The sequence below is a fragment of the Pygoscelis adeliae genome, unplaced genomic scaffold (assembly GCF_000699105.1).
Source record: "Pygoscelis adeliae isolate BGI_AS28 unplaced genomic scaffold, ASM69910v1 Scaffold141, whole genome shotgun sequence".
Lineage (NCBI taxonomy): Eukaryota > Metazoa > Chordata > Aves > Sphenisciformes > Spheniscidae > Pygoscelis > Pygoscelis adeliae.
Window position 1 is genome coordinate 5,766,286 of NW_008824231.1, and position 23,125 is coordinate 5,789,410.

The 23,125-nt window shown below is 36.1% G+C and overlaps 1 protein-coding gene across 1 annotated transcript in view; it reads right to left on the reverse strand.

The window, feature by feature from the left end:
• Positions 1-240: 240 nt before the first annotated feature.
• PGR (progesterone receptor) overlaps positions 241-23,125 on the reverse strand; it is a 44,041-nt gene continuing 21,156 nt past the window's right edge. The window contains exons 5-9 of the mRNA XM_009334880.1: positions 14,957-15,259; positions 13,420-13,564; positions 9,935-10,065; positions 4,669-4,826; positions 241-2,364 (exon numbers count right to left, since the gene is read on the reverse strand). Of these exons, the coding sequence (XP_009333155.1) occupies positions 2,209-2,364; positions 4,669-4,826; positions 9,935-10,065; positions 13,420-13,564; positions 14,957-15,259 (893 nt within the window). The 3' untranslated portion in view covers positions 241-2,208. The remainder of the gene's footprint in view (positions 2,365-4,668; positions 4,827-9,934; positions 10,066-13,419; positions 13,565-14,956; positions 15,260-23,125) is intronic.

Here is a 23,125-nt window from a genome sequence, read left to right on the forward strand (position 1 = left end):
CATCTGGGGCATTCCTAAGGCAAGCATACTGCCTGCTCCGTTTTCCAATTTCAGGATTAGGGTGTCAAGGAACAATTTTTAGTGTGGGAAGTTTCTATTAACAGTTTAATCTAAACAGTAACATAGACACTCTGTTTATTCAATGGTAAATCATGTGGCAATGCTTACATTCCCAAAGAGTGCATGAAAATATTGTTACACAGAAGTGGAATGGTTGAAATGGACTTTTTTACTAAGCTCCACAATTACTGAATGCAAATACAAAGAAGAATAAAGAAAACAAAACTTCAATATATAGAAATAAAGAATTTTGTGTTATTTATTAAAACATAACTGTTTTAAGGATCACAGTTAAAGTCAGACTGTACTGAATATGAAAGAAATTGCTTCTCTCTGGGCAGTTAGAAATGATGAACCTAGTCAACTAACAAAAAAGTCTGCTTATGCCATTTTATCCAGGGCCGCATCTTTGCACCAACTCTAGTGGGTTTTGTACTCATATGTGGAACTCAAAAACATTTTTATCCCCAGTCGTAATGTAGCTTCTTCTTGAGTGGCTTTAGGAATTGTAAATAGTAAGGAAACCTTTAGATTTGCCTTTAGTTGTTAGTTGTCTACATTTTTTTCAAGAATCAGGACATAGTTTTTATGAACAAGTAACATCATTTATACTTTTAATGAGGGGCACCCTGACTTAATCAGGGATACTGAACTTATGTCCAGTGAGCCTTTGTTCACGTGACAAGGATACAGACCAAGTTACACACCATCAACAGTATGCTATCACACGATGGATGCATCCAACGTGTAATGGAGAAGAGCAAAAGCCTATGGCCAGCAAGTACCCAAGTAAGATTCACCATTTCCTACACTGTTAGAGAATTTGAGTATCATTTTTATTGACTGGCAAAATTTGTCGTATTTTAATAGACTCATTGTCTTCTTGGGCTTTATCCGGTTCTCTGTTGTTTCAATAGATCAACAATTTCCTGCCTTAAATGCATGAGTTGCTCCATATCCACATCAAAGGAACAACTACCACCACATTATAATTTTTCAGTCAAATATTTCATTTCCATGGTAAAACATGACATTCTTCTTGAATGTATAAAGCTACTTTAGTCCAATTCCTCTTTTACAGTTACCCCAATTATAATGGCATGCCTTTAAAATATAAAATATGTAGCTCCACTAAATAGTACTGAAATGAGTCTGATGCGTATCAAAATGTTTGTAGTCATATTTTCCATTTCTTTTTGCATTCAATCTCACTATAATTTGATGTTAATGGCTGTTTGAGTATTCAGCATTGGAATTCAAATCATTAAGATTATTATGAGTTGTAGTCAGTGAAAACATCTCTATTTAAAGCTTCTGAAATACAGAATTTTAAAAAGTTGATGAATTTAAGATTATAGCTAAGCGATTTAGCTTTAGTAAGTGCTGAACTTTTAAGGAAAATAACACAAGCCAAAGCTGAGTGGGTTTGCATACACATTATTTCTGGTGTAATATACACTGAAATTTTCCCAAGCTTTCTGATTTTTGAAGGAGAGCTGCACTGAATGGTGCAGCACAGTTCAGTACACTGAACTCAGAGTTTCAATGCAATATGGGCACAGCCAAGAGTATGAATGTATATTTTGTGGCTAGCACTTAGTTACTCATGAAGGTATTGCAGTGATGTCTACTTAATCCTGGACAGCTGACTTTGAAAGGGTATTTCTGTGAGGCAAAGTAGTTAATAAAAAGTGAAATATCCGTGAGAAAATGTGGGCAATATTTATTTTAATTCCTCCAAATTAAAGGAATGCCCACATGTACCCATGCACACAATGTACTAAAGTAAAAAGTTTACACCATGTCATATCAGAAATTTGAGAGAGTGTAATATGTAAGAAAAATGTATAAGATAACTGTTCTTAGAAATCTGAAAACTCTATTCATTGTCATTCTTATGCATATCTAAAAAGCAACCTAGCCAAGTTTACAAAACATTTCTTATGACTGTTGTGATTTTTGCAGTTAAGGAATCAGGAACTCACAATATGTACATCAAGCTTAAATGGCTTGTGTATGTTACAAGTATAAAGCAGTAGGCAGGGTAAGTATGACAAATACACTGAAGTCCTGACATTGCAAAATCTTGACAAAAATAAACAAACAAAATGACCCAGAAATCATCTCTATGATAAGAGAAAAGACATTTCACTTTTTGTGAAAGAGAAGAGGTTTCACCATCCCTGCCAGAATCTTGGGTAGCTGGGCAGCAATCACCTCTGACATCATCTCGGGGAATTCAACACTCAGTGCACGGGACTGGAGAAATGTGTTCAGACAGAAGAGATGGAGCTGTTTCACTAGCTGGATTTAATAAAATACAAACATGATAAATCAGGCTAACAGTAATGCAGCCAGATAAACATGCTATCAATCACTCCACCCATACATCCATCAGCTGGCATCATTATATACCTTCCTCTGTCATTCCTTGAATCAATAATGTGGGTACTTGTCATTCCCTATTAAAATATCCTCCCATGGCAAAAAGTCATAAATATAGCTAAACAGTATGTCATATAAAAACAGTGCCTCACTAATATTATAAAGTGTTATCATCCTTACTCACAGCGTGCACCATGAACAATGGCAATTACTAAACAAGTATTCAATCTTTCATTTTATCCCCATGTTCAACACGTCTCCATGCCTTGTTTACTGTAATGCTATTCAAACACTGCTCCGAGGGACAGCATTTACTATTTCCTTGTGAGCTTTTCCATGGTTCTGATTGTGATCACATCTGGGTATGCCGCAAACATTAAACTCCATAGGTCCTCGTCCCTTGAATCCCCGACTGCTCAATGTATATGACTATTTCACCTCTTCCATCTTCTCTGAGAAGTTCCAATTTTATAGAAGTTTTTCTTTAAGACTTGTGACCTTTATGTTATCAAATATCATACTATTTCTGCTACTCCAGGCTTTAACAACACACAAGCTCTCCAGTGTGATTATCTTTTCCTCAGATCTTCCATCACTTTATCAGCCTGAGCTGAAATAGGGACCTGAACAAAGATAACTCTACGGACCAAACACTACTTACTAACCATCACTTTGCTGGGTATTTTGCAGCAAGCCTCACTCACTCGCTTCCACTAAGGCTATTTTATTTTAAGTATTTGAAATTAAGAGATTGACTCTACAGCCCAGCACTCAAAAGCATCTTCCTCTGGATGCTGTGACACTCAGATTGCAAATTATTACTACAGGTAAGGCAGGAAGAACTTTTATCCCAAGCAAGGCTGATCCAAACAGGTTCCTTGAGCACAGGGCTACCGTGAGTAGCATACTGGCCAGGACTTGTTTTTGCAAGTAAAAGGTGACTGACTGAACTCCAGGGAAGGGTTTAGCACTGACAGTCCACAGTGATGACTGCAGTCTGACAAAAGTAAAAAGTTAATCTCCATATCCTCCCTTCAGAATTTTCTATTGTCTACCTTCACCTGTAAGAATGCTTTTCGCACTTGTCTTATTCTCCTTTTGCTGGTATCTGAGATGATGTAATAGCTAAATGGTGAATGTGAGTTCTGTGGATAGCAGAAGCTGATGGAGAGGTTTGTGCAGTGGATCAGAAGACTGCAGACCAGCTGGTGAACCACATAATTATCAATATCGTTACCTCTCTTAACTCCCATAAGCAGGATCCTCAGAGGGTTGGTTTTTTTTTCCCCCATCAGAAGGGGAATTAGTGACAATGAAAGGTTTTAGATGAATAAATTAATATATTAATGAACAACTAAAATAAAATGCAGATTTGCTGAGTGCAGAATACAAACATGCAAAGACCCCATCCTTCCCTGAACTCCCTATGAGCTCCTCACAACCAGCATTGAACTCAAAAGCACTCTTCCTAAACTATCTTAGTGCCACTTCCACAGCGCTTGCTAAAACCGTCAGGTATGGCCCTGTACCTCTGCTTTTTGCCCCTCTTGCAGATACACAAGCCATTACAAAACAATATTCACGTGGGCAAAGGTTTATACAAAATGTCATTCCCCAGTTTTAATGGGTGCTAAGCCAATAGGATACATGCTGGATTCTCAGAGATGTGGAAAGTATTCAGCTGCATCTTTTATGACACTTGGGAATCATTATATCACCACTAGAGTTCTCAAAGATTACTCAATTCCCAAATGTAGACAGATACTGAAAAAATGGCATAGATTATACACATAAAAGTAGTTGAATTAAGGTTGTAAAACCAATCTTGGTTGTCTTTCTCTAGTTCTTAGTAGCCTGACTTTGCAACTTGAATTGCCTAGTCTTTGCATTATTTAAATATTTTCATGAACATGTATACACACGCACACACATATACATGCCGCCCCCTACCAAAAACCGTAACTGTACTAGTTATGTTACAGAAATAATGAAACAAAATGGTAGCATTCAAATGCATGTTTCTCAAATACTTAAATCTTGTATACCATATAATATATACACAATATATATTGATGCTGAATATACAGGTATCTATTCACACAAATATACACACTAAAGGAAAAATGTAGGGGTTTTTGACTAGCCGCTTTCCATAAAATTACTTTTAAGAAATACTAGTTCATTCTTACCTAAAAAGCAAAACACATTAACAAGTAAACTTACATCATGCATGGAATCCATCAGTTTTGTAAGTTGATAGAAACGTTGCGAGTTGGCCACAACACCTTTCTGGCGCAAACCAATTGCCTTCACCAGTTCTCTAATGTAACTCGTTCTCATCTCATCAAATTGGCTTTGACTTCTTAGACCTTCCAAAGGAACTAAAAAGACAGTAACAGTTGTGTTGCAATTTATTCTGAAGGCAATGGAGAAATTTGAAGTACAGGAACAATTTATAGTATTTCACGCTGTGCAGTGCAATTCATTATTATACACCAGGCACTTCTTCCCGTTCAACAGTTACTCCAGAAACAGTGATACAATTAGTTAAAAGGATATACCAGCAACAATCAGGCAATTGTGCTAATTGCTGATGTCTAGAAATAGCCTTAAGCTTCAGCTACACCTGTCTGCTGAAAAGAAGATGGCCAAAAGAAGCACTCCTGTTCTTGAGGAAAGATGTTATGGAATGGCTCATGTTTACACTGCTGAGGGTCAGCCCTCTTCATAGCAGATTTATGTTAGAGATCTAGCTAGAGTGCTTCAAAATGGAGTCAAGCAATGAACTAATGACTCTTAAGTAGCGTAGACAGCAAAGCATCCAGGGTTCAGGCCTCCTGTTTGGACCTCTTTCACTTAACCGAATAGATGCATTATCAGTCTTAAGTGTGAACAGCTTTTAGAGAAATTAGCAAGGAGGAGCAAATGGTTGAACCCACTCTTCTCTCAGTGGTCAGCTGTGAGGACCAAAATGAGGACACGGAGAGAACATTGAGGAATGAACCTGTTAGTGATTGCTAGTGATAAGACCATATTTGATCACTGATGATAAGTGTTGGTAGCATTATAAGGAAACAGGCATAAGCTCCAGACTACTTTCCTTGATATTGCAGAGTGTAATACACAAGTCTTACAATTAATGTTGTCAAAGGCAACTAAGAAATGAAAAACTTGAAGAAATGAAACCTGAAAAAATATTCCCATCTGGCAATCAAATCTAAATCCTTGCTTCACTATAATAATCATACATTAAAATATGGTCTTGTTTCAAACATACTGTTTTTGAAAGAGCTGTTAAATTTCTTCCCCTTTCTTTTCTCTCTTGCCAATGACATTTCACACTGCAATATCACATTTAACATTTCGTATTCTGACAGCAGCATGAGGGGAAGGATTCACCTCACCAAACTTTAGACATTTTGCAGTATAGGCACCTCCATCTGGGCTAGTTACCACAGATTGCTGTAGTTTTAGTGGGAAAAATCAGGCAAGTAAAAAGTAAAAGTAAAAAGTTCCTGAAGTAGCTTTAGAAAAAGATGAATTATGCTGTAGAGATGCTTATTTTTCTCCACAGACTCTAAAAGAATGTCATGGGGACTAGCTCACATAGTCAAATAAATCACGTGCTAGTTATCTAGGTATCTAGTACATCTTCAATCTGGTATCAGACCATGACTAGTATCAGGCCACGACTAGTATCAGGACACAACAGCCTTCATTTGCATCTCTTAAAAAAAAAAAAAAAATTGAAGCTTGGTTCATAATGACATTGACTTATTCAACACTGTAACACCTAACTTCCAGGTGATTTGTCACTTTCTGGAATTAAAACATAAATGTATGTGTGCTGACTCTGTACAATGCACTGTATTGTTTAGATACCTAAGAATGGAATTCTTAAAACAGAAGCCACCTAAAAAGCAGACGGCTGCACAAGGGTTGGACCTTAACCCATTCCCTGAAAGAGAATTAGGCAGCAAACTCTGCACTGAGAGAAGCACTGCTCTCCATTTGGAAATCATAAACCCTGTTCTGAAGTCAGTTGCCTAAGTCATGTCTCGTTCCTCAGAAGAAGGTAAGGGGGAAGGAGACACTTCAGGCGAACAGATTAAAATTGTGTCCCCCACCTCCAGCCCAGAGAGAGATAATGAAGCAGAAGTTCAAATCTCTACTCGAGTTAAGCAGAAGTCTCCTATTTTGTAAGAGACTGCCCAAGAGAGGAAATGATCCAGTTTGCCAAGGATGTCTCTTGCTCTGTGTCTCCTCAGACAAGTGAAAAGTCTGGGGGAAGGAAGGAGACACACATACAGAAAATAGCAAATTTACTTTAAAGACAAGTGTCTTTAAAGCCACTGAGATGGCTATGGAAGTCAGGGTCTGACTCCTAACTAAAACAGAATTCAAACAAAAATAAAAACAGAGAATAGAAATTGTAACTGCTTCCACAGAAAGTACATTTATAACACCACATCTATTAACAGTCCACCTTTTAGGGATGCCATGTTAGATTTCTTTTGGCAGCTGATGGAGATGAAATGCTGGACGAGGTGGACCTTTGGCTTGACTCAGTATGGCCTCTCAAGTCCAGACAGACAAAGGAGGTATCTGAAAGCGTGCCTGTCACATATGCGTTGAGGGTCTCAATGGAAGGGAAGAGTTCTATTTTGTGGAGAATGCAATGTGCTTAGGAGTAATACAGGCAGGAATACTCACAGTGGGGAAAAGTTATGCAATGGAAAAAGAATAGCATAATTTTCAAAGCCTGGATGGTTCTGGGTATGTCTAACAGCAGAATTACAGACACCTATGAAATCTTTTTCATATAAAGTGACATTCTAATGGAATTTAGGGTTAGGTGGACGCTTTCTTTGGCTTACATCTCTAAAACAGCAGTTAAGTCCTTACATTTCCCTTGTGAATTAAAAGATCTCTTCCAGCAATGAATGGCCTGTTTCCCAGAATTCTGCAAAAGCACAGTCACATTCCCATCTAATCACAAAAGGTTCCACTAAGCTATTTATTTGAGCGAAGAATTACAATGTCTTACATGAACAAATGCAATTTAAACACAGGTAGCTCGAATGCTCCTTCTCCCTGAACATATGTAAAGAATGTGGATGCTTTCATTTAGTGGCAAGAACCCAGCCAAAATCTTATGCAACAAGATTTTGCAACTCCTCTAAATCAAAAGTCTGGAAAGTGTTAGAGCTAGAACTGAACTTGCTATATGCTTATTTCTCTCTTTTTTGGCATAGCTCTACTTTCTTAAATCATAGTCTTCCTGAACTATTCATAGTATTAGTTCCTAGATGTATGTGGCCTCTGCAAGATGGAGCCCTATTTTGAACTTTTGGGGCACTACTACAACACAGCATATTACATACGGTAAATAAGGACCTGTAAAATGGAAAGAATTGCAGAAAATAAAAATGTTGGTCCACTTTTTGCAAAGACTAATTCTGCTTTCAAGACAGCTTTAAAACTGTCACAAGTACAACATAAAGAAAACGTCTGAGCCACAGCAAACTCAATGGAAAAACTGTAAAATCAAAAATGTTACAACTTAGGCTGGGGTTTCCATTCAGAATTAGAATTGTATCGAGACTGACATTTAGTTATGTTTAATACAAATTACTGTTTCTTCAAAATTATATAAAAAGTAAAAAACAGTTCATCTAAACAATAAATCAAACAGAAGAAAGAATGAGAGACTAAAGTTCAGACTTCATTTATTGTTAGTATATGAAAGCTTGAAATGGCCATACTTTCACATTTGAAGAGGACTAAGATGAATACCATGACTAAAATAAAAGAGGTCTTAAAAAACACTTTATAGCAACAATGAGGTTACATGGTTTTTTGAAAATAATTTTGTGGAATTATATTTATACAGTACCAAACGTTTACTAAATGTCTCAGCAACAACGGTTAGGTGTGTTCCTTTTCCCAAAGATCTGACAATTTGTTTTTTCCTATAAGACAATAAGTGCAGGAGAGAACAAAAAGCAAAACTCATCAGCACAAGTAGAAATACTTTTTTTTTAAACTAATTTATTGCATATATATAAACATGTCATCTTAAAAATGAGTTTCTGAGGGCAATGCAGTTGATAAAGAATGGTAGCTTGATGAATACTGTTAAACTGATGAGAGGTTTACCATTGCAATGTTTTTTTGAATTTGATTTGAACTTTGTGGGACAGAAATGGAGAGCTGGAATATCACAAATGTATCTAAATTTCACTAAAATTTAAATCTTCAGATAGAATAAATCTATCTGAAGCTTATAAGCTTCAGATAGACAGGGGAGTTAATTTCATGATGTAAACAAGGTCGAAAACATTTAAAATAGGAATACATTCAAACTCCAACTGGAGTTTTATCAGAGAGGGATTTTTGTCCACATTATTTTTATTGCTTCAGCAGAGTGTATGGTATTTTGCTATTATTTTAGTAATTTTTATGTTCATATGAGCTAAATTTAATCTTTACTGCTTATGCTCTGCTGAGACCAAGGTTTTTTTAAGCATGAGCTTATGCAAATACCAGCCAAGTACAGCTTAAGAGGGAATAAATCTTAGTTCCTTATCTTTTACTGAAACTTTGTACAATCAACAAGCAGGTTATGCAGGATTTGCACATCTCTTCTCCAACTCCATAAGTGTGTAGAGAACCAAACTTCAACATCCTTCAAATTATATTTCTTGGAGGTGCTTATTCTAATTTCTAATAGCACCTGGACCATTTTAAAACTTTCTATTTGTGGATTCATAACTAACAATTAGGGCCTCAGCAGATGTACATTTTCATATTTTAGAAAAGGTTTTGGAAGATAACTTCATCAACTACCACATTTCCCATTTAAAGTGGAATGCAGCTGTATGCTGGATTCTTTAAAAGATGCGTATGATTAAAAGTGATCATGGATTTTGTTCTAGAGAAACAAACCAAAGAAAAACATTTCCATTTGTTTATATCTGTGCTAAACTTGACCTATTTATACCTATAAAAAGTTGAATAAATGTTAGTATTGTTTGCCACGTCCACCTCCCTAATTCTTTTGAGTAAGCATGCTTCAAGTTCTTGGCCAAGATAAAGCCCTCAGTCCTGACAATTTATCAAATATTTTTTAATATATTTCTAATGCTTGTAAGGTTTTTTTTATCTGTGTAGAGTCATTTAAGCTGAAGAGCTTCCAGGCAGAAATACTGCACACTTGACTTGAAAATGTGTAGTACAGTATAGCTATATATCAAAAGGGATCCAACATTTCCCCAGTGCCTTTATACAGAATAAAACCAACAATGAATCACAAATTATTTGTTCCTTATAAACACTAGAAAAAATATTTTTAGGTCTTGGAAGACTAACATTCCTCCTAAAGAAGTTTCCATTTGTTAAGCCAGATAGCTTAGCAATTGTCAAGTTAAACAACATGGTTCAAAACTCTTTTACTGGTGATATGTTACAAAGAAATAAAAGAACCTACTTGTGTTGAGAAGTAACAGTGCTTTCATACATAGGAACTCTTCTTGGCTAACTTGAAGTCTGACAAATTCCTGTGGGAGTTGCCACATGGATAGACACAGGGAATAGAACGATGATTCTTTCATCCTCTGTCTTACACCCAGAAAAGGTAAAAAAAATTAAAAACCATGAAAATAAAGAAAAGGAACGGCTCCGGTACTAATTCCTTGAAGGAAGTGCTTTGTTAGCAGTTTAATTACCACATTACAGAAATAAAAGAAAGAGGTTATACACATAAACAATTTTCTGACTTTTTTGTACCTACACCAGTTTTTTAATCGTAATGAATGTGCTATTATTTTGGATGTTTAATTTGTTACTGCTGCCCAGAAAAAAAAACCTTGGAGACTATCAAAGCTGAATGCTAACCACCAAAAAAGAAGGGTTTTTATTAATTAAAAACACCCTAATAATTAATGTGAAGTACTTTCTTTTTCTTTTAGAGGTTGATAGATTTTTACATTCTCTGGAAAGGTTTCAAAGCATAAAATTGAAGATAAACCTGAAAGTTCATGGAAAACTTGTTCTTAGGTTTTGCAAAAATGTCTGAATCAAAATACTTTGTTGCAAGTCTAACATTGTACTGCTAACAGCAATGATATTTTGTAGCATTTTATGCCATTAAAGAGACAGTTAAAAATGTTAAATGTAAATATATACAAAAAGTATTTAAGTAAACTTAGACTTTAATACAGCCTTATCTAAACTCCTGCAGAAGTAAATAGGACAAATCGCACAAGGAAATAAATAAAACTGTTTAGTTTTTTGCAGTGCTTCAATCTTACTTTTCTCTCTGAGATTTTGGTATACTGAGTATATTTTATTGCATATATTTATTGGGAGGGCAGTTTTCAACTGAAATTACTGCAACAATAGCATTTCAAAGTCTGTAAACTAAACTGAATTAACTGTACATTAACCTGAAGATCCAGTAACATGGGCTAATTTTACAAAGCTGCATCCCGATCCAGATGAATTAGGTACAACAATGACAAGATTAAATTTTGCCCTTCCCCCTTACGAAGTCCAGATCAGTGCTCCAACCTGACTGCAGATAGTACCGTCAACAATGAAAACAGAAGATATTTTCCATGAATAAAAGACTTCTCCCAATGCACTGAGGTTTTTTTCTCCTGTTATTTAAAGTGTTACTGTTGCCTTAAATGAAAATTATTTCAGCTTTGTTCAATATCTGATATCTCGCACCAGCTCTTAAATGACTTAAACATAGAAATTTAATTTGTTAGATCTGAAAGGACTGGTTACTTCTACGGCTACTTTATATCTCCCTTCCTATTCCTTTCTGGTAGTCTCTATTTCTAAGTAGTATCTATGAAGGGTGACAGCAGCTTTCAGGGTATGCTGAAATGCTGTTCTTAGTCATGTTTTCAGACAGTGCAAAGTGTAAGTAACAGTAAATCTTTCTAGGGTTTTAATACTAATTCATGAAATCATTGTCTGGCTTTATTGGTCTGAAATTGATGCTACCAAACAAGTCATTTCCAAGGAGCATTACAACTCAGTTCACTAAATGACAGATTGGCTGTGAAACAATCTTTGAATTTTGGTTTCATGGTCATTTTGAAACAACTCAAGTGTGTGTTGCCCCTATAAGAAGGAATTTCCATTATCTCTTTTCCACCTCTAGGTGTGCACTCCTGCTATTCTGGCATCAGTGCCTGCATGTCCACGTGGTGAGTCAGATCAGGGATCACCTCCATCTGCCAATTCATGGCTTTTTCTGGATTATTTCTCAAGCATATAATTTCCTTATCTGTTTGACAGTGCAGCCACATAGTGTTTGATCCAGCTTAAGTGAAATCATGGGGATGCATGACCAGGGCAGGGAGGCAGGTGGAGTTGGCTTTTTTGGCTGTGTTCAGCACTTACCTTTGCTTAAAGCGATCATGAAAGTACAATCTTAGACATCACTGTAGACAAGGAAGTTGCTTACATTTTACTGATCTAAAAGCTAACTTATTTCCCAATAAATAGTTGCAGCTATGATTTAGTGTGCCAGTTAGTTTTCGTAGTGTTATGAAACTTTTTGTTTATAATGTTTCTAATATGACCCTGATGAGATGTTCTCTAACCAAGAGAACGGTATGTTGTCAGTCCACCTCTTTCTCAATGTAGATGGTCTTGAGCTGCAAACAAAAAGTTGTCTCTGAGGGATTATAATCAGGGTTCATAAAACTCAACCCTATTCTTGAAGAAAGTCTTCTTCACAAGGTGGCAGCAGTGGTCCACATACAGGGTAATACCCCAAGACATGACATTACTACCTAAAGCCATCTCACCCTGTGTTTCTTCTGAATGTAACCATGAGATGTATCGCAGACTATGCTGGGACAGAATACAGTCAGTAGTTCTCTCAGTCTCATCCCTTCAAAGTATTTAAATTTGTACAGCATAATTAATACACGTGGCAGAGGAAAGAATTCATTACTCTATAACCTCACAGTGATTTACAGTCATCTGGAAGAGAAAAGGTCAGGAGCTACCAGGGCCAGTCCCACTGAATATTTTCTATAAAGAACTTCACTGGCAAGAACCTGCAGGTCTATAGATTTTAAATTCAGGAGCCCAGATCTTCTGCAAATCCACCTCTTAATCCTTAAACAGATATGTCTTACAAGAAAACCTGTTTAACTTTCATCTCACTTCACAGTAGTTCTTTTAGGATTTTGAGAAAAACAACTAAAAAAAATGTATTAAGGAAAAATAAATAGGGAGATTAAATCATGTTTTACTGTTCCTGGAAACCTCCCATGTATTATAACCAAAGTATCTAAAATTACAGCTTTTATAATACTAATTTGCAGAGCTGAAAAACTGACAGACTGAAATGAAGATTATCTGAATTCATCAGCATAGTGAAGGAAAATCTACGCCAACAATCCCCCCCTCCAACCAGAAAAGAGCAGTCTCACATATTTTATCCTTGATATTAAAATTACTTCTTGCTAAATTATTACCATTTTCTAACAATAAATGTACTTTAGAAAAACAGAGTTTTATCAGAAAGTGTCAAAACTGAGTATATTAGACTATATAAAAACTTTATGCAAAACCCACCCAAACAACGACGAACAAAAATCCTACTTAGTTCCATTTATTAAACATAAACTCATGTCTTATTCAGATTAATTCAGGTAAATCTTCTGACAGCATCATTCTTTTTTTTATTTTTATTTTTCTCTTAGATAATTAAAATATTATTTGAACTCCTTTTGTTTGGCCGTGTCAACAGAATATTTGGGATTCCCACAAAACCCTTTCCAAAGTTACTGAACTTTAATATGATCAGAGGACTTTCCTCTGCTGTTAATTTTGAAACAGAACAAGTAATGAACGAAATCTTGGCCTCAATGTTAAGTTACATTCTCATTGACACAAATAAGTTCAAAATGTCATTCATATTATGCAACAGCAAAGTCTACTTACTCATTTAGAATCAGATCTGGTGCAAAATATAACATCTGACCACTGACGTGTTTGTATGATCTCCATCCCATTGCAAAAACCATTAGACTCATCCAGGAATACTGGATGAGGGTTATCTGATCATCAATATGTAAATTCCGAAATCCTGGAAATGAAATTAAAGTTAAAATACTTTATAATTCTCATTTAGGCAACAATCGAGTAGGTGTTCTGAGATTACATCTTTGAGCTATAAAACTGAGAACACCTAGAAAGACAAGTGCTTTTGGGGACTTAGCTCTCAGAAGTTTGTGAAGTTTGTATAATAACTGGCTATCTCACTTTGATAGTTAACCTCTTGTCTTTTTGTTCTGACCCACTATTTTAAAATGATCAAACCAAAATTAACTTTAGCAGTCAGAAGTGACTGGTTCAGGAAATAGGAATGCATCTCGTTTTCCTTTGGTAAAAATATGACAGTATGTAACGTGATCACTGTAACCAACTCTTATTTAATACAGATAGCTTGGACTTTAATGTTCTTAACAAGAGATACAGTTGTAATACAATAAACATCCACATATGAATATCTTTCTTGCATTTAACTAAAGAGAAGAGTATTCAGTTGTGTTTGCCTTTGATAACTTTTGCTCTTTGATAACTTTAAAGATTGCTATGAAGTATCTGCGTCAATCTAACAGCTTCCTGCCACGGAAAGCAGTGGTCCTGTTCTTCATTACCTGGTCCTGTTACCTCCTTCAAGCAAGCTCTGGCATTCATGTCACCCCTCAGTGAACTGGTTCCGCTCATGAAGCCATTAGAAAACTACAGAGGGTAAAACCAAAAGTTTTCTTCTCACTTAATGAGATGAATCAGTTCAACCAAGAGGTCTGAAAAGCACAAGCTGCAATGGGGAAGAGCAGTGATAGGGACTACCTTTTCCTGCAGCTGTGAAGTTTCAAACTGAGCTCCCATGAAACCGTATTTCCAGGCTTTCTGGTCAATATATTGATTTTTATATATCCCAGGATCAGGCCCCTATGACCATACCACGCATGTACATACATAACATGGATTTTTTTGGAACCCAGTCTTGGATCTTCATAAATACAGTTACTTCTCATTACCAGTCCATCTGTGAGCTGCTTAGTCCTAACTGGTACTATTTATTACAATTTTTCTCTGTTGCTTTCAAAAATTCATTTTACTAAGAATAAAGAATATGCAGAAATATAAACATTTTTCATACCAAAAGCATGAATAATAGAGTAGGAGGGGTTAGGGCGGAAAGGCTGCTGTAACGATCACATACAGGAACTCTCTAGGGTTCTGTTGGTTTTTGGAGTGAGTCTAAATATTTAGATGCATTCCTTTAAGAGTGCCCTCCTATTAAAATGCATCTGATTGCTGCATATATTATCTGATGAAGTGGAAGGTTAATAATTTTAGAATTTGTTAAGAATTAATTAACAGGCAGACAATAATATTCTCTTTTGACTGCTCGTCCTATGACATATTTGCTTAACTAGAATTCACTACATATAAGAAGTGCTATTACCTGGTAGCAATTTAGACCACTTGACTACACAAAGAAGTTGCCTCTCACAAAGATGATTTAGACTGGTCAGCAAGGAACTTGGTGTTTCGGGTTTTGTATTGTCATAACCAGCATAGACAACTTCTGGCTCAATGCCTCGTAGAACACTTATCATTGGGGGAACAAACTGTATTTCTTGATTTGGAGAAAAGGACAGCCTTTGGGTTAGAGATTGGCTTTCATCTTGAAGGGCTGCTGGCTGCTGGAGTGCGACATCTAATGTTCTCACAACCTTAATTTTGTTAAACTTTTTAAATTTTCGACCTGAAAAAGAAAATTGTTGATCTGTTAAAAAGAATTAACATTAATATTTTAACATTAGCATTTTAACAATATTTAACATTAATATTTTAACATTAATGTTTTCCAGTAGTGGATTACACTTTTAATCTATACAAGGAAACTAGAACTGTCTTCTGAATAAGTTTTCTATTTTTGACTATTTATATAATTAAGAAATAATCATAGAAAATTCTTAAGAGTTTCTCCCTCCATATCCTCCTCCCTTCACTAAGAGATGAATGGCACCCACCCATTAAAATTATTGCCATGAATTCTAGGTTACAGTAACCTCATAAAGTGTTTTCTGGTTCAGTTCCCACTGTTCTATCATATGCCGACAGCTGAGCCAGCTGGCTCCACAATCCAGTTTCTATTCAATGCTAATTAAAGATACTGTTTCTTTTTTCTCCCTAATATTCAGAAACAAAAATGCTAGCAATTAATTACTACACACAGAAATTCCTTTCCTCCAGTTCCATAAAGGCATTTCAGTCTCATGGCTAAATTCTATTTTGATGATCTGTAATGTAATATTTTCCTCCTGTTTACCACAAAGAAAACAGAATTCAGGGCATGAGTGAAAAGCCAACAAATACTGTAGAACCACATGTCAACACAAAACTCTTCACTTCTTAGAGAATAATTTCTCTTTCTCAGTATTTGCTATTCTTACTTCCATACTGCAGTGGTTTGAAGAATACTAACAAAAAAAACGATAAAATAGTCAAATTGCCTTCCCAAAATAAGCACAGGTACTACATCTGGTATGGCTATGTGAACATACAAAGCTCTAGGTAGCAACTCTTCAAATTTCTTTCATGGAAACAGTCTGGAGGTGAACCATATAGACACAGAAAATCAAACCTTCAGAGGTTGAAAGACAGTAACTCTCAGTAACATCTTACCATATTACACATTTCAATAAAAAGGCAAATCCATGTAGAAGTAGCTGCATGGAACACATACATTATAAATAGACCCTCAAAGGTGATGAAAACCCTGTTGGATCATTAAATTCCTCAGTTCTGCCAAACAAGTTTTGCTTAGTGAAAAAAGAGTGTCATAACAAATAAAAAATACAATAAAGGTACTGGTATTTATGGTCTGGTTTAGATGACAGTGGGACAGTAAGAGAGATGCAGTGTGACTGCAAACAAAGGGTAAATCATTCTGCCAACAAAGAAAAATAAAAAGTTTACATGTTTCAACCTTAAAGAAAATAATGAGAAGGTTCTGCTCCAAGAAAACGCAGAAATCACATAAATATTTTTACTTGTTGGTGTGTCGCATGCTTTAACAATAATAGACAAAGTGGTGCACCGAATTTAACTGGATGAAAAGAAAACCCATGACTATCAAATTGCTGAACCACTGAGAAACTGCATTATAAAATGGCAATATGCAAAAACCACTCTGTAAGTATAGGAGGTGAAAGGTAATAGAAGCATAACATCATGCATCTATTTGGTTGAATTAAAATCCAGTTTATAACATGTATATCAAATTGTCCTTTGAAAAATGGTACTTTTATTTACAAGTGAAAGATCAGACAAGGGAACTTATCATATCCTAAAGGAAGGAGACAAAGACTTCTCCGTCTCCTACTGCCTTCTTTTTATTTTAGTTAAAAGTAGTGCTGTGCTGTCAGAATGCAACCAGTGCAACAAAGAGGCCCTAGGACACTGGAGTAGGGAAGCACACCTAAACTTCAGCACGTGCTCTGAATCCTTTCTCAACTGTTTATGGAAGGAATCAAGAGATGCTAGCATAGTCAGACTCATCTATTACTTTCCTCCTTGGAAAGTCCCATCTTCCAAACTACACACTAAAACAGAAAGGTTCATCAAAAATGGCTTTACTTAGGAACATGCCTATTCCATTTTCTTCAGGTGCTCCTTTATCATAGAAAATATTTTATGAAAATCCAGTGTCTCCATTTTGGAAGACCTAGGATGTACGCTTTAGAGAATTAAATTGACCTTTTCAAAACATTCATTAGTACATGGATAGTGTAACTTCAAGCAAGATTAATACATCCATCACAGAAAGACTTCTTACATTATTTCTAAATATTTTATACAGAACAAATTCTATTACTTAAATTATTCTTGATGTACACTGGCATAACTGGAGGCAGAATCAATCCTCTTGTTTGTGAACCAGACAGGATTAAGCAGATGAACACAATCTAAAAAGCCAAAATCTGCTTTTAAAAAAAAAAAATTGTGTTATCCCATCATAAATATGCATGTTTATGCATTTCACATACAAAAAAGTTGTACACAAAACTGCAAAACTTCAATCTAAATTTAAAAAGTATTTAAAATCCAAAGGGAGTATACCAAACAAAACTTCAAGAAACACACTTTATTGGTAGTATAAATATGAGCGATGGGCTCTTCAGTAACACTCATCATCCAAAGAAATCAGGGGTCATAATCCCACTAACTTAACTGTGAGTTTAATTAGCTTAGTATCAAGTGCCCCAACAATCTTATGCTCATTTAATTACTTGTGGTAAGAATACAAGTATTTCTGATTAGTGACTCCTGAGTACAGAACAAAACACAAACTTACACCCCGTGTTGCAGCTGAACCAAAAAAACCCCTAAAAAAATAGACAATTATTATGACAAGAGACCTAGGGCCAATTTCTATCATAACAAAGCTATACATAGTCCTAAACATGCTGGGAATTTCCCACTAACTATTGTTTAGGCAAGAAGGAAAACAGAAGGAACAATGCATTTGATAGTTCATAAATAATGATTTCAGGTATTTTCTGAAATAACAGCTTCAGATACTTTTACAGTTCAGAGAACAAGTAAAGAAAGAAACCAGTGTACTTATCACATGGAAATGTTAATAGTTAATAAGTACCCATGTTTCCAAGTGATTAAATGTATCGGAATTAATGTCACACTGGCTTGCAGAATTGCTTATGTGTTTATTTCTAATTACGTTGCTTAACAGCCACCAGCAAAGCAACTCCACTTGTTACCTATCTACTGGAGAGGTGACTACTAATAACTCACAGTAAACTCCCATCTACCACAAGGAGACCATGTCCAATTAATGCAAACTCTTAAGAACATATGGAAAACAACAGATGTGACAATAGCTTAGTTTTTCACTTGCTGCTTACAAAAACATCCAAATAATTTCCTGCTGTAAGATAAACAAATGTCTCCACTTAGTCCTATAATGTGTAAAGAATACTAATCCAATCTGGCAACTATTCATCTTAATATTAAAACCTGTCTGTGCGTATTTAGACAGCACACCTTTTCTTTGTAACATTTTCACTAATTTAAGATAGCCAACCACTCAAGTAGTTTCTTAGTACTCACAGTTCCCTTACCCTCGATTACTGTAAACAGCATGTGTAAAGTGTTTGTGTACTACATGTACCTAAAAAAAATAAAAAAAATTTAAAAATAAAATCTACTTAATCTCATCATCAAATATATTATGATTCTCTCCTTAATACATAATTCTGTATTTTCATATTCTTTTAACTAGGTACATAGAACCATACTGCCAATCAAACGCTGATAGTAGACATTTCACATTAAAATGGCTGGATTTCTAGTAAAAGTCTAACATCTCACTATCCTTCTCCATACCCTGTAATCAGCATGAAAAATGTCAATGCTTTATTATTCTGGACAGAACACTATGGCTCTGACTTTAAGGTCACTATGCTCTTATGTTTTGTGTAGGAGAACAAGCTGTGTACACCTTAGGAGGGTGTATACAAAATGAAGGAACAAAGCAGCAAAGCAGAAGTAATACATCTTGATTTTAATAAACCCTTTGATGCTACCTCAGAAAATATTACCTGGAAAATTAATTCAAATTTGTCTCCATGTAATCATTGCAATGTGGACTGAAAGCTGACTGAAACAATGAAGAAAGCGATAATTTAGCAATACAGCAGAACAAAGAATCTGTGATAGCCTGGGAAAATTAGATTCACTGACAGGAAATAAAAAAGCTGGGTATTTGTTTATTCCAGGACCTGACACAGCTACCTGGTATCCTATTAGGCAGAAGATTAGAAAGGGGATAGAATAACGTGTCCAGTTATGAGATGATAAAACTCAAAGACAATTAACACTCCCACAGAGAATGATAATTAAGGAATTATGAAATATATGTTTTCATTGATACTTTCTTTGTATATATTAAAAAGAAGAAACAGTCCATATATTGAGATCAGTTACTAAAGCTATTTATTGCTATCCTATAATTTACTTACAACTGACTACAATTTATTTTAAAACAATTCAGGTTCATTTAATTGCTTTGAAATTAGGGTCGGAAAATGGAACTGTTGTCAATGTAATATAATATTATTCTCTATCTATACGATTGCCACTCCGTAACATTCAGTGGAAGATAAGTGTATTTCTCCCAGCAGTAAGTTTAATTTAGTTACTGTAATAAGAATCTTTAGAATCTTATCGTTAACATCCTGTAAAATCTTACGTCTTTCTCACCTTGATTAAGCAATATTGGAGGTCTGTGTTTAGTAACTGAAGACTAGCATTCAGACACTAAGTAGCAGGAGTAAAAGAACAAAAGTATATCTATGTAAGTTCTGAATGGCAGAAACCAGAAAATGCACAAAAAATCTTAAAATATAATAGGCTGTAAACACAGGAAAAGATTCAAAGTATTGACAATTCTGATTCATTAAAAATATTCAAGGATGTATCCAAGTATGTAATTTGTTCCACGAATTGGAAATTTTCTTATGGACACTTATGTCCCGGGGAAAATTATCTCAGCTCAGTAGTATCCCGTATATGAATCATACCAGGTAATCAGCACGGCAAGTCACGAGTAGAAAATATTGCTCATGTGACACAACAAAGGAAGTATAAGAAATGGCAGGAGAGCAAACGTAAGAAAAATGATAGTAACAGTAGAAAGAGCATTAGAGTTAAACAGTCTGTCTTGAGACTTTTTGTTGTTTTGAATTTTAAATCCTCATTTACAAATAATATAATCTCACTCTAGTTTTCCTCTTTTTTTCTGCCTACATTTGTCTTTTCTTCCCCTTTCAGTATTAAGCGCTCGACTTCAATCTGCATACAATAATTAGCTTCCTAATCCCCCCAGTGTTGACATCACTAAGAGCACCTGAAATACTACACTCAACCTGATGCAGCTAAGAAAAAACTAGAGATGCTACAGTCCTGGCTCCATTTGATATTTCCTTTTTTCCATTGCCTCAATGTTTTCTTCTTCTTCCTATTTGCTGCCAGATCACTTCCTTCCAGAAGATGGGGTAGGTGGGGATATCAGGGCAGAGATCTAATGAGATCCCATGCCCCTCTGATAACTACAGGAACTAGACTGGAACAGCCTCCTCAAAAAATGGAAGACAGCTTTGATTAGCTATGTTTAGAAAAGGGCTAAAGAACACAACAAACTGGCTAGATAGAACAACCTAGCTCTAAATACAAAGAAACTATTCACACTTGCTTAGTACTAGCTGAGAAAAAAGGTGATCCAAAGAGAAAGGGGAAGTTTTTCTCTCTTCATACATGATGGCAAAGAACTAAGAGTCAGAGCACCTTTATCCTCAGGTTTTGGTTTCAAGTATGAGGACATAACATCCTCCTATGAGGACACACTAATGAGGACATACCGTCTTATCAATATTGCTAGCAAAAGCATCCAACTTTTTCCATTTTAGGTACCTACACCCAGAGCAAAATGTATATTTTAAAAAACACTAAGAAAACTAGCATCCATAAACGTATGCAAAATGTAGAACAAACTCAAGCCTTCTGGCTACTTTTCCTATGCATAATTACTATGCAGAACAATGCTGAAGCAAAAGGACTAGATGATGCTAGCGAGTCATCACACACTCTTCTGCTTGTTGAAACAGTGCTACTTGTGATGTTAAAATACTTGGGGTTTAGTTATTGGTGTTATCCAGGCTATCATACATGAAAATTCAGGTTAGGTCATCATCAAACTCTTGGCTGTACAAAACTCACAGCCAGGAATTAATTTTTACCTGTATTAATTTACACCAGTTAGAATCATAGAATGGTTTGGGTTGGAAGGTACCTTTAAAGGTCATCTAGTCCACGCCCCCTGCCATGGGCAGGGACACCTTTCATAGATCAAATCTTACAAGACAACCTTACAAGTTGTCCCAAACTTTACAAGACAGACATTATATCTGCCACCTTCTTCCTCCCTTCCCGAGTCTCCATTCTTAACACACATTTTCCACAGCCTACTCTGGACCCCTGCCTCCTTGGCTTTCTCCCCTTCCAAACATGGGGGACTCTTCTGTCACCTGGGCAAACAATTCTTCAGGTTCAGGGTGAAAAGTCTGTCTTTGTAGTAATACTGTTTCTCTAACGCAGTCCTACCCCAGCTCTAAAACACCGCTTCTCTCTGAGAAGGATCCAAAGGGCATGTTCTCTTCCTTTTATCCCTCCTCCCCCAGCCCAATGCCACCAACATGCTTGTCAGGTCCATTTTTTTTATTGAGAGGCATAACTGACAGACCAAGGTGCAGAAAGGAGGGAGAGACAGTAACACCAATTAGATTGACGGCTCTCATTACTCTATCTCCAGTGCTGTGGGGTGAGAGGGATGCAGTTTGGAGAAGACGACTCAAAGAAGAGGCACTGCTGAAGGTCTAGGGAGGTTCAGGGGTACAACACAGAGCACACTCCATACCGCAGCATCATTTCTCCCTCCTCTCATGCCACTGGCTGTTCCCTGGAGCTGCAGCACTGTTGCTTATGGAAGATGAAGTACCGATAGCCAGCAACAGTCTCTCACTGGTTGGGAACTAGTGATTTATATCACTGATAAAAGTATAAAATGTAAGAATGACACAATGGTCACATGTGCAGAATACTCCAACTCCATACAATATTACAGGAGCTGAAAGCATACAGCTGTGCAATCAAAATGTCAGTCTGAAATCTACATACATGTTTTGACTTACGAATGAACACAGATTAGCAAGATAATGAAATTATGCACAGTATATAATGCCAGTTCTTCCTTCGGGGATACAAAACAATACATAAAATGCAGGGAGAGAGAGAGATGTTTGATGCACTAAAATAAATTATATCAGAAAGAAATCAGGCTTTTGTCCTTCCTTTTTTTTTAATTCCCTTTGAGAACATATTCTTTCTATTATCTTTATATAGCCATTTTCTTATAGTCTTAGCCATGTATTTTCAAGCTTTGTGCTGATCCAAAAGTTTATATAGCTAAAGTTCTCATGAAAAATATGAAAAAAAACAGGAAAAGTATGCATCATTCCTGCATGTTAGCACAGTAAAACTTGCCATGTGACTACCTGATCCTACACTGCTTTCTCCCTGTAGGTTTTCAAAGGCATAGTGCTCAATTTTGATTAATGCTATGTAAAAAAAGCAAATCTGTTACAGCAAGAACTAATACAAAGATGGGAATTCCCAGCATCTAGTATGCAAAGTCTGTAGTGTTGGTGCAACCACTACCTGGCCCTCTTTGGTGGAACAGAAGGGTGTAATTTTGTTGACATGTTGTCCTGGTTTCGGCAGGGATAGAGTTAATCTCCTTCCTAGTAGCTGGTACAGTGCTGTGTTTTGGATTTAGGATGAGAACAAAGTTGATAACGCACCGATGTTTTAGTTGTTGCTAGGTAGTGCTTACACTAGCCAAGGACTTTTTAGTTTTCCATGCTCTACCGACCGAGAAGGCTGGAGGTGCACAAGAAGCTGGGAGGGGGCACAGCCAAACTGGCCAAAGAAACATTCCATATCATGTGACGTCATGCTCAGTACATAAACTGGGGAAAGCTGGCCGGGGGGG